Below are 15,436 nucleotides of genomic sequence, written 5' to 3'. Positions count from 1 at the left end.
TCATTGCTGAGTAATATTCCATTATATGGCTGTATAACAGTATGTTTATCAATTCATCTGTGAAAGAATATTAGGTTGTTTCTTGTTTGGAGTTACAATAAATACAGAATATATAAATATTTCTGTACATGTCTTTGTGAGGATATATACTTTCATTCTTCCTTAGTAAGTTCCTTCAAATTGAATAGCAAAGTCTTACAGAAGATTTATACAGAACTTCTTTTAAAAAATTGTCATCTAGGGGCACCTGGGTGGCTCAGTCAGTTGAACATCCAACTCTTGGCTTTGGCTCAGGTCATGATCTCAGGGTTGTGGGATCAAGTCCCACATTAGGCTCTGTGCTCAGCAGAATGTCTGCTTGAGATCCTCTCTCTCTCTCCTCTCCCTTCTCCTCTGTCCTTCCCTCACGCTCTTTCTTGCTCTTCTTGCTAAAATAAATATATCAATCTTTTTAAAAAAATCTGTCATGTGTTTTTTTTTTGAAGTTGTATCATTTAATTCCCATAAGCATTGTATGAGAATTCCAGTTCCTTCACAAGCACAGCAAAAGCTGATCCTGTTAGTCTTTTTAACGTTAGCTATTTGGTAACCCATTGTGATTTAATTACTGACAAAGATGATTTTAAATGTAGAGCAGTTTTTTGTTTTTTGTTTTTTTTCCCCAAACATTTATGAACCATTTTGAATGCTTCCTTTGTAAACTGGTCAAATTTTTCTTTCTTTCTTTCTTTCTTTCTTTCTTTCTTTCTTTCTTTCTTTCTTTTTTTCATTTGTGTTGTCCTCTCATTGTTGAGTTGTAAGATATTTTTTTAATGTATAACAAGTACACATGTTTTTTAGATACATGATACATGTATATAATATTTTCTATCAGACTAGGGCTTTTTTATTTTCATCTTTAATAGAGCATCTTAAAAAGAGCAAATGTTTTTTACATCTGATGGTATTCAACTTAACTTTTAAAAAATGGTTGATTCTTGTTGTTTCCTATTTTTTAAAAATCTTTGCCTTCCCAGGGTGCCTGGTGGCTCAGTGGGTTAAAGCTTCTGTCTTTGGTTCAGGTCGTGATCCCAGGATCCTGGGATTGAGCCCCGCATCAGGCTCTCTGCTCAGCATGGAACCTGCTTCTTCCTCTTTCTCTCTCTGCCTGCTTCTCTGCCTACTTGTGATCTCTGTCTGTCAAATAAATAAATAAAATCTTAAAGAAAAAAACAAAACTGCCTTCCCAAATTACAAATATTTTACTTTTGCTTCTAAAAATTATGTAACTTAGGATTTTTGATTTGGGTTTATGACTCATCTTAAGTTATTAAGTTATTTTAAGTTATTTTTTGTGTATAGTGTAAAGTTTAAGGTAGAGGTACATTCCTTTTTCCTAGTTGATATCAAGTTGTTCCATAAATACGAGTTGTTTCAATACCTTAGATAAAAAGATTATCTATTTCCATTAAATTATGTTGGCAACTTTGTTGAAAATCAGTTGACTATTTATGTGTGTATTTCTCTGCTCTTTCATGCAGCATTGATTTTAGGCTTAGCCTTATTCTAGTGTTACAGTGTCTTGATTACTGTGGGTTTATTAGTAGTATTGGAATGAATTTCTATTTTTATGAACTCAGCTGAATTTTTATTGGGATTGAGTTAAAGGTATAGATCAATATATATTTTATACATTATAAATTATATTTTCAGAATGAAACATCTTAGAAAGTTTTGTATCTAGTATACTTCTCTCTTTTAGATCTGATTTTGTGTTATCTTTAATATATGAAAAGAATTTTAAAATGTAATAGTTAAAATATCTCATTTGATTATTAAAGATGAAGAAAAATTGCTGAACCAATATAGGCATTTTTCAAAAATCAGAGCCTTTAAACCCAAAAGAAAAGAATATCTTTAATGAAGAAGATCATTAGGAATATTGTGCTTTATATATACATATATATAATGTATATATTATATTTACTATTATTATTTTTTAAGTAGGCTCCATGCCCAGCATGGAGCCCAGTGTGGGACTTGAAGTTATGACCCTGAGAACAAGACATGAGCTGAGATCAAGAATCAGATACCTAACTGACCACCAAGATGCTACTATTATGCTTAATAGTAATTTATAGAATAATAGGCAAAAAATAGGTAAATAATAATTTATAGAACAATAGGCAAATAACTAATTACTTTTCATAATTAATTACAGTTGTTAAATTTTCTGAACTGGCCATTATGACTGTACATTAAACTTATTCACGAAATTCTCATGTGCTTTCTCTGATAGGCTGAAATTTGCTGATATTTAAGGCACTGAAAGAGCCCCATCCACTCTCCCTTAGTAGGGAATGTCTTAAGGAAGCATCTTTGTCATAAAAATTTATAACATTTTTGGGGCGCCTGGGGTGGCTCAGTCGGTTAAAGCCTCTGCCTTCAGCTCAGGTCATGATCTCAGGGTCCTGGGATCGAGCCCTGCATCAAGCCCCGCATCGAGCCCCACATCGAGCCCCGCATCGGGCTCTCTGCTCCGCAGGGAGCCTGCTTCCTCCCCTCTCTCTCTTTGCCTGCGTCTCTGCCTACTTGTGATCTCTCTGTCAAATAAATAAAATCTTTAAAAAAAATTTAAAAAAATTTATAACATTTTATTAAAAACATCAGTAACTGATAATTCTAGGTATTTTATAAAATATTGTAAATTTTATGGTTAGTCCTTGAGGCAGTCCTCTCAAAAAGTGCTATTTTATAAACCATGTTTAAAAAAAGTACAAGGAGGGGGCGCCTGGGTGGCTCAGTGGGTTAAGACTCTGCCTTCAGCTCAGGTCATAATCTCAGGGTCCTTGGATCAAAACCTGCATCAAGGCTCTCTGCTCAGAGGGGAGCCTGCTTCCCCCCCCCCCCTTTCTGCTGTTCTGTTTACTTGTGATCTCTTTTTCCCTCTGTGTCAAATAAATAAATAAAATCTTAAAAAAAAAAAAAATGTACAGTGGCTCCTGGGTGGCTCAGTTGGTTAAGTGTCTGCCTCTGGCTCAGGTAATGATCTCAGGGTCCTGGGATTGAGATTTTGCATTGGGTTACCTGCTTAGTGAAGACCCTGCTTCTCCCTCTCCCTCTACTCCTCCCTCTTGTCCCTCAACTTGTGCTCTCTCTCTCAAATAAATAAAATCTTCAAAAAAAAAAAAGTACATGCATAAACAGGCTTATTTTTCTGAGGTAACAAAAGGCAAAATTAACCTGTTTTACTATGGTTTTCATCCTGTTTATCTGAACAGTTAGTATAATCATAATGTCTTAAACAGCTTGGCCATTGGTTATTGTTTCAAAAGGCTTCCGGGAATGTTCAATATAATAGAATTGAAATCAGGATCTCAAAGAGATAAATGCATTCTCATATCCATTGCAGCACTATTCACAATAGTCAAGATGTGAAAACGAGCTGAATACCCATTGACAGGGGAATGGACAAAGAAAATGTGGTATATGCATATAATGGAATACCATTCAGCCTTAAAGGAGAAGAAAATTCTGCAATCTGCAAAAACATAGTTGAATCCTGGGTACATGATACTAAATGAAATAAGCCAGTCATAAAAAGACAAATACTGCATGATTCTACTTATAAGCAGTAACTAAAATACTCAAGTTCATAGGATCAAAGAGTGGAATCATGGTTCCCAGAGGCTGGAAGGAGGGGAAAATAAAATTATTAATCAATGGATATGAAGTGTCAGTTAAGGAAGATGAATAAGTTCTAGGGATCACCCATATAACACTGTACCTGTATTCAATAATACTGTATTATACCCTTGATTTGTTAAGAGAGTAGATTTCTTGTTAAATGTTCCTACCACGGTAAAGAAAATTTTTTGAAAACCTTACTCTCAGATTATTGTCACTGTTACACCAATCTGGAAGCTCCCTGGAAAAGCTCCTTTTATAGCTTGACTCCACCCAGTCTGGGAATGGCCCTATCACTAGACAATTATTGAAAACAGTCAGCAGCAATTATTTAACATTGCATCTTCCTAAAACTGTGATACAGTTTAAGATACAGGTTAAGTCTCCATATTCTAAATACCCTCAACTTTCTTGTTTTATTTATCTCTGACTCTCTCCAGCACCCTTGCATGAATACATACTTCCTCCAAACCACACCTTCTTTTTTTAGCCAGAAAGCAAAAATCTTGCATATCTATTCATGCAGATAAAAAGCCCCAGAAATCACCAATCCATGGTGTGTGCTGCTGCAGTCACCACAGTTTTCCTATGACATCATCATTATAATAGTATGTTTCGACGAAATTCAAACCTATTACTCCTGCGATGGAAATGCTTTTCCCTATTCATCTCAACAGTCCTGCAAACATGTGTGTGGGAAGAACTCCATATTTATACACACAGTATTTCTGGGATCTCTTTTTTGAATGTATCAGAAAGAACAAATGACATACAGAATATCATGACAACTAACACAAAATGAGTCTCATTCCTCATCTGTGCAAACATCAACATGGCATAAGCCTCATAAAGGGAAGGCATCAGTGTTCATTCTGAAATTTACGAGTCTGAGACAATGTTCATAAGATAAGAAGTCAGTCTGCCACCGTGTCAGGTAGATAGGTAGATGGAGGATAGATGATGACTGATGATAGACAGATAGGCAGACAGACAGACAGACAGATAGATATCCTGACAGGAAACACAAAACTTCTTTAAAAAAAATTTTTTTTTTTCATTTATTTATTTGACACAGAGAGAGAGAGATCACAAGTAGGCAGAGAGGTAGGCAGAGGGGGAGGGGGAAGCAGACCTCCTTTCTGAGCAGAGAGCCTGATGCAGGCCTCAATCCCAGGACCCTGGGATCATGACCTGAGCTGAAGGCAGAAGCTTAACCCACTGAGCCACCCAGGCGCCCCAAACACAAAGTTTCTAAATCAGAACACAGTTTATTATCACAGAGCATCTTAGCACGGGTGAGGCTATAAAAGGCATCACTACTAAAATCATTCTAAATAAATGGCATTGATATAATTGGCTAATTATTTGGGGAAAACTGAGGATTTTGCACAAACACAAGGACTGTACCAAAGACTCACAAAAGAATCACACTCAGAGCTTGACTGGCACACTGCCCCATCCTCCCATCTGGAGAGGGAGAGGCTTTTATTCTGAGATACAAGCAAATATTACAGGGAGAGAAGTCTGAATCTCTCTGAAGGAAAATAAGTATCTTCCAGAACATGTTTGCTACTCGATCATCCTTTAACCAAATTTGCCAGTGGTCATTCCTCAGAATGTTTAGACCATGAAGAAACATGAAAGCATTCACAGAGACTGGCCTTCCAACAATCAGATCGAGGGATTGAAGCTAAACAGTCTAGTGACCTGTATTGATTTATTTTGCAACTTACTATTACTGAATAATGAAAAGTTCGGTAGGCTAATGTAAATGGGAAAAAAATAAAATGCTTTCTTCACCGTTATTGACATTTTGATTAAAGAAATCAATGATATTCATAATTATTGTCTTACTCTAAGCTACCTGAACTTTTAGAGTTAATCACTTACTGGCAGTAACTTGATACTAAAATATATTTTCAGACTGTAGTTCTCATCTGAAAATAAGGTTGGTTTTTTTTTTTTTTACATTTTTATCCCTAAATCTTTTCTTGAAACCCACAACAAAAACAATCATGCTTCAGAGAGTCTTTCTTGTTATTAGACAATACATTTTTTATCTTACAAATTCTGTTCAGACCAGGTTATTTTACTTGATCCTTGTTACCTTCTGCCCACTTGCCCAGAATATGGCAAAACATTAGAAAAAAAAGTTGACTTTATTTACTTTGATATACCAAAGTCATTTTCATTTCATTTAGGACCCTCTCACAGCCATTGTGATTTTTTTTTGAAGATTTTATTTATTTATTTGAGAGAGAGAATAGTGAGCAGGGGGAGAGGCAGAGGGAGAAGCAGAGTCCCCACTGAGCAGGGAGCCTGACAAGGGCCTCCATCCCAGGACCCTAAGATCATGACCTGAGCTGAAGGCAGACACTTTACCACCTGAGCCACCGACCTGGGTGGTTCATCATTAACTAGAAATGATAGAGTTTGGTTAAGCCCTTAGGCAGAAAAGGAGAGGTCTGGAGAGAGAGCAACCTCTCACTATGAGAGCCCCCATAGTGATTCTTTTTTTTTTTTTTTTTTTTAAGATTTTACTTATTTATTTGACAGAGATCACAAGTAGGCAGAGAGGCAGGCAGAGAGGAGGAAGCAGGCTCCCCGCAGAGCAGAGAGCCTGATGTGGGGCTCGATCCCAGGACCTGAGATCATGACCTGAGCAGAGGCTTTAATCCACTGAGCCACCCAGGCGCCCCCCCCATAGTGATTCTTTTAAAGCATAAATCATACCATGCCACATCTCTGCCCCCACTTTTGATGGCTTCCCATCTTAGTAATAGAAAAAAGGCAGAGCTCTTTCAATGGTCTAGAATGCTTTCGTGGTCTGACCATCTCAAGTAACAGCTGTTTTTTGTTTCTTTTATTTTGTTATATCTACATATTCCAACTAATTGATGGATGATTTGATAAATTCAGTATGATTGGCATGTAGCCTAGAAATGTCCTAAAGTTATTTAGCTCTGCACTGAAACTGGATAAATTCTGTATGTAATCCAACTGGTTTCCCCTGGGAGGTTTTTTAATTGTCATGAAAATGTGTTCAGCCCCAGACAAAGACTTATTAAGCTTCTTTTCAGGATAGTCAGACACTCATGAAAGGCATCGTATCTGAAGTACAGACTATCCCAGGTCTAACAAAGGAGCTAAGCTGTGTACATCAATATTAATATTTACAAAGTAGCAAAAGAAAGAAATGAAATCCTAAGTAATTCAAGGAAATTGTTGTCAAGATTGCTTGATTACTTGCCAAAATGGAAAATTCTCCTGAGTGAAGTTAGGAATATCTAGAGACAGTTCTGCTCTATCTCAGAGGAAGACAAAGCAGAAGTAGAGCGACACTAATTTTATAAAGTTCAAACAAAAAGTTAGTAGTGATGCCTGTATACATACAGGTATACTGGCATAGCACAGTCTTTGTTTACCTGGTTAGCACAAAGAACTATAGATTCAGTGCAGATCCAACTAGGAAAATGGCATACAACACCTGTCTCCCCCAACAATGTGTCAGGAACACCATTTTTTTTAATTAATTTTTTTTATATTAGATTTTTTTTTAATTTTTAATTTTTTATAAACATATATTTTTATCCCCAGGGGTACAGGTCTGTGAATCACCAGGTTTACACACTTCACAGCACTCACCATAGCACATACCCTCCCCAATGTCCATAATCCCACCCCCTTCTCCCAGACCCCCTCCCCCCAGCAACCTTCAGTTTGTTTTGAGCAACACCATTTTTGTATGAAAAGAAAAATGTGCTCGCTTCTAAACTTATGCTACTAATGTACCTATTCACAATGCCTTTCAACTAGAGGAAGTGATTTTATTTCAAATCATGAAATTTGCATACAAAATTGAGCTTTCAGATGAGGTCACATTAATTCCCATTTTTTTTCCCCCCCGATATGTGTTATTTCTTTGGATTCTGTCTTTACAACCACCTTATGATGAAAATACTGTTGCTCTGCTTTGTCCATGATGATAATAATAAACACAGATATAAAGCAAGGAGAAAAGTTGCTAGAGGTGATCATACATCACCTTTCTGGGAGACACCACAGGACCCTAAGGAGTGCCTGGGCTCTCCTGCCTACACTGGCTGCACTCTGAGAGACTCTGGGCAAGCCTCTTCAGCTATGAAATGGTGACAGTGATCCCTATATCACAAGGTCATGTTATAGGAGCTAAATGAGGTGAAGTACACAAAGCCACGGTGTACTATTATCATAGTTCCTAGGAAAGCACAACTTAAAACGTGTGTGGGTATATATACCAATAACCCAAGTGCTAGAAAATTCTGAGAATCATCATTTTGGACTGAGTTTCTGGCTTTCTCCAAATGCTTCTCATTTTGAACTATTTCCTGAAAAGCCTATGTTGCCAATCAAATCTGAATTACTGCTTACCCCTATAGACCACTCTCTTGAAGACTGATTACCTTTTAACTATGATTTGAGATTTAGTTTTCATAATAGGAAATACCAGTTTTGCAGAGTGGCCTGGCAGGGCTCTATAGAACGGCTTCAGTGAGGCTGACATGCGCTTTTATTAACCATATTTCCTGTAGCTGCACAGACAATGAGAAATCCACTTCTGTGAGCAGAACCAATTATAGCTGAACAGGTACACTTTTTCTCCAGCCTGGTCATGATGTCAAATGTTTGATTAGAAAGGTCTTGTGCTTTCAGCAAAATGGGGGTGAATTTCTTTCCATTTGCAAGAACAAGCTATTTCTGCCTTTCATTTCATAGTCTCTTAGTATCTTAATTCTGGCCTCTCAGTGTCAAAGCAAATGCAGCGCCCTTGAGATGGGAAACAATATTGCTATATGTGTTTCAAAACAGACTGAGTCAGCTTCTGGGCGGAATAAGCAGCACCAGGGCACGAATCAGATGTACTGTGGGTTCCAAGAGAGAACAGAGACCAAGATGCGTATGAACACTATGTCCCAGCGGAGGCAACATGGGGATGGACCTGGTAGCTCTGGAAATGAATCTGGAGAAGACTATCAAATATAGGGAAATGTTAGGATGAAACAGATAGAAAGGCGCATGGAAATATTGCCTGTGCATATATAATATAGTGATATGACCACAGCAAATCAGGTTTTAGGAGTGCAGGACTGAGATAAGGAAGGGTAATTCTAAAAAGAGGCAGTTTGGGGGGAAATCCTCTCACGGAAGGTTGAAAAAAAAAGAGAGAGAAAATGGGAACCAAGTTCCCACTAAATGTAGGATTATAAAGACAAAGTAGGCCCCATGAAATCAAGCATTACAGACAAAAGCCCCTCTTCAGCTGCCAAAAAGAGAAAGGACGACCACCATTTCCCCAAAATACTGTAAGCTCATTTTTGGACTTCCTCTTCTCTTAGGAATTCTTCAGCTATAGAAAAGCAATCTGCTGATATTTCAAGGGTCACAAATGAAGATTTTTCTGTTACTTTTAATTCTTTACTGACCAGAGTATAAATACAGAATCATAGATTGGTAGAATAATTAAGCTAAAGAAAATATAGATAATTTACCCTAACCTCATTTTACAGTCAAGAACAAAGAATGTAAAGATTATCCCATATCCCATGGTGAACTAGTAACACAGCCAGGATAATAATCACATCCTCCTGACTTCTAGACAGTATTTTTTTCCACCACAGCTCCCTAAAATTAAATTTTCAATATTTTCAAAAAAGAAGTATACCTATATAAAGTCCAAGAGAAGAAACTTCTGTTAATAAGAGAATCTAGGTAGGGAAAAGCTAAATTTAAAAGGTCAGCAGCAGAGAGTTATGAAATGATGATTCTTTATTGAAAGTAAGAGGAGAAAAATGCAACCCAGAAAGAAAAGCCTTTTGCTTTGTACTCTCATATACATCTACAACTAACCATTTTTTGTTACGCCCATTGCTACCCTGTAGCTGCCCAGGGCAGCATCATGTATCGCAATGTCCCCCTAGTTGGTTTCCCTGTTTCCATCCTTGCTCCCCTATTAACAGCAGCATAGAAGTAGAAAGAGTCCTTTAAAATGTAATTGTCACACCCCAACCCAATCTTCCAATCACTTCTTGTCTCATAAAGTTAAGCCAAAATTACTACATTTGACCTACAAAGACCTACACAATTTACTTCTCCCATTTTTTCTCAGAACTCATCCTTTTTTGTCTCCTTGGTCATTATATTCCAGCCATCCTGGCCTTCCAGCTGACTTTTCAATATGTTAGACACACCCCTGCCTGCCTCAGGTTTGTACCATCCCTTTCTTCTGCTGGAAGTACTTAGCCCACTCTGTCTGCATAGCTCATTTTATCTATTCAAGTCTTTGGACAAGTGTCTGTTCCCAGTAAGGGGCACCATGACCGCCCTATTGAAAGTTATTCTATTTGCCTTGCACTCTTAATGCTACTTATCTTGCTCTATTCTTTTTTACATAGCACTTATAATGCACTGCCATTCTGTATTCTTTACTCCCACTAGAATGCAACATAAAGTATCAAACATAGATATTCAAACATAGAGTATCAAGCCATTTACCAAGATGTTTTGCTATTGATGTATATGTAGCATCTAAAACAGTACCTAACCAAGAATTAGCTGCTGAACGACAGACTGGACCAAAAACAGATGATCCCTACATTAAAACCCATAATCTCTGCTTTTACTCAAATGAAAATACAGAAATTCTACACAGGAGATAGTACAACACACCTAAGTGTTCCTAACTCTGAAGGGAGAGGTTTAATGTAAAGAAATGGCAATCTGAAGAAATGTCAGAAATACATCAGAGATTGTTCTAAAGACAGTGCTCACTTCAACAGCACATATACTAAAATTGGAAGGATACAGAGGTGAGCATGGCCCCCCACAAGGATGACATGAAAATTCATGAAACAGTCCATGTTTTTAAAAAATGTTATAAAGATATACAGGGCTTTAATTACAAGAGTTGATTAAACGGAGTACCAAACCTGTTGCCAAGATGATAAAATAAAAATTCATATTCTCCTAAATTAATATTTAAGTTTAATAAAATTCTGATCAATACCCCCGAAGATGTTTTTTTACAGAAATTAATGAAGTGTCTTAAAAGTCCATTTGAAAGAATGAAGAGCTGAAAACCTAAATAATTAATGACAAGAAGAAAAAAATATATAACATTATTATAACATACTAGAAAATACTATTTGGGAGCTACTGATTTTAGAAAAGCCAGGTAAACCAAAGAAATAGAATTTTTTAAAAAATGAGAAACTGCCTTCAGAACAGATGAGTAAAGAATAGTTGAGCAAACAAATGGAACTGGGAAAACAGTTTAACCATCTTTTTAAATGAAGTTTTTTTCATACAATACATAATATACAAAATACAATACATAATATACAAAATAAATTCCTCATGAATTAAGGAGTTAAGTATCAAAAAACAAACACAAATTTAGAATAATTATAAGTGGGTCCGATTATAAGGCAAGTCAACCTCTCTAAGCTTAAGATTATATAACTAAATTATGAGACGAGCATTTTTAATGCATTAATAATAATAATGTTGCTGTTATTAAAAAGCAAACAACCAGTATGAGGTGATCCTAGAGGAAAAGCACTAATTTTGTGAGATGAAAGCCTAGAGAGGGTTAAGGGTCAAGGATTAATCATTATTAGGGTTTAGAACTTTCACTTTCTGTTCCTAGCTGTTATCACCAGATCTTCAGCAAGTTCATTTTTACCCACAAATGCACTGTTAGTGGCTCCCTGAAAAATCAAAGAGAATAAATTGAATTCATAGTTTGGGGTACTAAAGGCCAGAGCAATATGATGCAGGTTGGAACACCACGGCTGAGGCAAAAAATAAACATGAAGTAAGAGTGAAAAGCAATAATAAAGGGTGGCAGGAAACTTTTGGAGGTGATGGACAGCTTTATGGCATAGACTGTGTTGATAGTTTCATGGATGTTTACTTATTACTAAACTCACCAAGTTATGTACATTAATTATGTATAGGTTTTTTTTTGTCAAAAATATAAAATGAAGTAATAAAATCCAGAAAAGAAAGAATGAAGAATAACAGAAAAAAGGAGACCAAAGGAGAATATATAAACCTCTTATATAAATTTTGGGAGGTAAAGGAGGAAGGCACTGGAATGCCAAAAACTATATGAAATTAGGGCTTATTTAATTTTATTTGAACATTAAAAAGACTTGACATCCAAAAGAATATCTGGAAATAACTGCAGTGCACTACCCACACTTACATACTCATATACAGAGATATGCACACATGAGTGTACAAATACACATATTTATATAAGCATTTATTGAACAAATTGGACCTGATAGGATATAAGAAGGAACCAACTTCATTCTTATTCTTTTATATCCCTTCAAGTTTCTATAAACTGGTGCTTATTCTAACTCTGCATAAAATCTGAAGGCAAACCCCTAACTTTAAGGAACAAGTAGTTGATAAAAATCCACATTTATATATTAGCCACTTAGACCCAGTCCAGTTTAGTATAATAAGCAAAGCTCTAAGAGCTTCTTTAATTAAAAGCATCTTCCTGTAGTAGTTTAATCTCCCTTGAGGCTTCCAAACCTACAAATAAAGAAGAAAGTATGGTTGACTTCTTAATTATTAGCTCTTTCCATCTCCTTCCTCTACTCACTAATTTTTTTTTTTTAAAGATTTTATTTATTTACTTGAGAGAGAGAGGCAGTGAGAGAGAGCATGAACGAGGAGAAGGTCAGAGAGAGAAGCAGACTTCCCATGGAGCTGGGAGCCCGATGCGGGACTCGATCCCGGGACTCCAGGATCATGACCTGAGCCGAAGGCAGTCGTCCAACCAACTGAGCCACCCAGGCGTCCCACTAATTTCTTTTTTACTTCTCCAGCACAGGGTCTAAGCAGAAGAGAGAATAAAGAGAAAGGCTACACAGTTTTGGGTTGCTCTTATCTCTGTAATTTGGCCATGGCAAATGTTAAAAACTGACCCCATCCATTCCTGGAATACTACAGTAGATTACTTGGAAACCATCCCAGTTGGGAATCACACTGCAACATCCTGCCCAAGGCTAGCTACTCACAACAATCACCCTCAGGTTCGGGACTTCAGGAAATACATCTATTGTGTAAGGTCCCTTCCCCTCTCTCCAGTTCACATCTTATCTCTAGAGAACCCATTTGCTCTGACATTGATGGAAGCAAAGTTTACTCTTTTTTTTTTTTAAGATTTTTATTTATTTATTTAACAGACAGAGATCACAAGTAGGCAGAGAGGCAGGCAGAGAGAGAGGAGGAAGCAGGCTCCCAGCTGAGCAGAGAGCCCGATGCGGGGCTCGATCCCAGGACCCTGGGATCATGACCTGAGCCGAAGGCAGAGGCTTTAACCCACTGAGCCACCCAGGCGCCCAAAGTTTACTCTTAATATCACTTATCCCAGAGGGGAAAATCTCCAGTTTAGAGCCTCTCACCTTTAGACTTTGTAGATATGGGCCAAATGTCAGTTCTTACTTTCCTCAAATTCCCACAGCCCAATGGCAAGGCCCTCATAGGGAACACTTGAAGACCCCATTTCTCTATTTCCTACTATAATACGTTTTACTCTTAATTTGAGATAAGAAAGAAAAACTTAACTTTCTTTACCCATAATTTTGGGGATAAGATCTCCACAGGGTATGGTTAATTTCTGAAAAGCAAATCTTTTCTCAACTTTTTAACTTCTTAACCTTTCTCTTTCTTGTGGTGAGCAGAAATACTCCAGCACTTGTTCCTGGCTTCCAAGATGCAATACTGGCTAATGCTTTGGCTCCGACTGTATGACCTTCACCTTTCAAGTCTTGCATAGTTAGTCTAGCAACATACTTTAAAATGTGGAGGTTCATGGGCTCACCTTCAGTTTTGAGGTTTGGGGCCTCTGGAATAATTTCAGGGCAGAGTCAAATGTAACAATCTGTTAGACTACACACATGTATACATATGCATGTTTGTACATATATCACTTTATCACAGATATAAATACAGAATCATACATGTATGTGTGCCTGAGTCTATATGTTAATGAATGGAAATACAATATTTATAGAAAATATATTAATGTGAAAAAATTACTGGTGATTTTTTCTTCTTTTGTTTTTCTCTATTTCCTAATATAATACGCCTTACTCTTAAAACCTTTTAAAAAGTATATCTGTACACAAACACTTAATAATGGATCCTATTTTTAAAATGCAATCATGATTTCAAAATAAATAAAAGATTTCTGAAACAGAATGAATAACCCAGAAACAGACATATATAAAGAAATTTATTATATGCTAAAGGAAATATCTAAGAATTGGAAAGAGTTACTTAACAAATGGCATTGAAATATTTTGGAATTACCTTCATAATAAAAGTCAGATGGGAGCTCAATAGTGTATAATGCATGTTATAAAATATACACACACATCCAGACATATATGCACACCTATATACACATATCTATGTATGTATGCATATCTGTATATACATATTAAGTATATACATGAAATCAAATTCTAAAACAAAATTAGAACCAGGAGCGCCTGGGTGGTTTGGTCTGTGAAGCATCCCACTCTTGATCACAATCTCAGGTCATGATCTCAAAGTCTTGAGATCAAGCCCCACATCATCAAGCCACGCTCACCACAGAGTCTGCTTAAGATTCTCTCTCCCTTTTCCCCTGCCCCCACTCACAGACACTAAATAAATAAATAAAATCTTTAAAATATTAGAACTAAGTAGAATTGAGGGACATGTACTGGATCAATTTAAAAAGTTTAAAAGCAATAAGAATAAGCATAAATGAAAAGGTTAACAGGTTTGGCTTCATAAAAATTTCATACTTCCACCTAGAAGTATTAAAAACCAGTAGTTTAATAATACCCCCAAATGTGACAGGTTTGCAGAGTCTTTTTAATATATGGACACAAAGGAGTTTACTTAGGAAAAAAACACTTTCTTCCCTCTTCCGTTCCTCCTTCCCAGAAATATTTATTGAGTGACTGTTCTGAACCAGAAACTTTAATAAAATACCAAGGAAGCATAAATAAATAAATATCATAATACATTTATATTATATATATTTTGTATATAAATTTATTTATTTATTTATATTTACATCTATATCTCTAGGCTTAAAGAAACAAAGTATCTAATGGGTATGACAGATAAGTAAGAGAGACTTTCTAACACTTAAAGGTAAATATTATGATAGCAGTTCACAAGGCCTGTTATAGAAACCCAAATTAGGAGCACCAAACAAAGACCTGTGAATTAGCTGATGGGAGGTAGGGTGCCAAGGAAATTCCTTAGAATAAGTAATAAGAGATAGTAACTTAGATGAAGGACAAAGGATAGTTTAGAATTCTAGCTCTAACACTTACTGTATAAGTACCGCGCGCTAACCGATTGCGCCACTGGAGCTGCAAGCTCTAACACTTACTGATAGCTCTCTTTCCATGGGCAATTATTCTCTGTGTCTCAGGTCCCTTGTCTATAAACTGGGAATGATAATAACATTTATATGGACACTGAAAGGACTTAATAAGAATTATTTAGTTATTTAGCATTTAGTAAGTCCTTAATAACTGGTTGTTAAAAACAAACAAAAATCATAAAATGCCATTTGGAAAGATTGGGAACTCAGGAGAGAATAGTCTTTGCAAACTGCAAATCCACTATGGTAAAGTATAAATGTGAGGTATGGTATGGAGAGAAGTAAAGTTTGAGAACCAAATAAGGGACAGATAATAAAAAATTT

At 36.4% G+C, this 15,436-nt stretch overlaps 1 protein-coding gene across 4 annotated transcripts in view; it reads right to left on the bottom strand.

Moving 5' to 3' along the window:
• THEMIS (thymocyte selection associated) overlaps window positions 1–15,436 on the bottom strand; it is a 183,317-nt gene that overhangs the window by 56,710 nt on the left and 111,171 nt on the right. The window contains exon 5 of one of the 4 annotated variants that reach the window (XM_082729876.1): window positions 7,388–8,665. The exons of the other annotated variants lie outside the window; for them this stretch is intronic. Within the exon in view, the coding sequence (XP_082586002.1) occupies window positions 8,612–8,665 (54 nt within the window). The 3' untranslated portion in view covers window positions 7,388–8,611. Of the gene's footprint in view, window positions 1–7,387; window positions 8,666–15,436 lie in introns of those variants that run through there. 4 annotated transcript variants of the gene reach the window in all.

Source organism: Mustela nivalis, assembly GCF_964662115.1.
Source record: "Mustela nivalis genome assembly, chromosome: 5".
Lineage (NCBI taxonomy): Eukaryota > Metazoa > Chordata > Mammalia > Carnivora > Mustelidae > Mustela > Mustela nivalis.
Note: the sequence above shows the minus strand (reverse complement) of the source record. Positions and strands in the feature narration are given on the sequence as shown.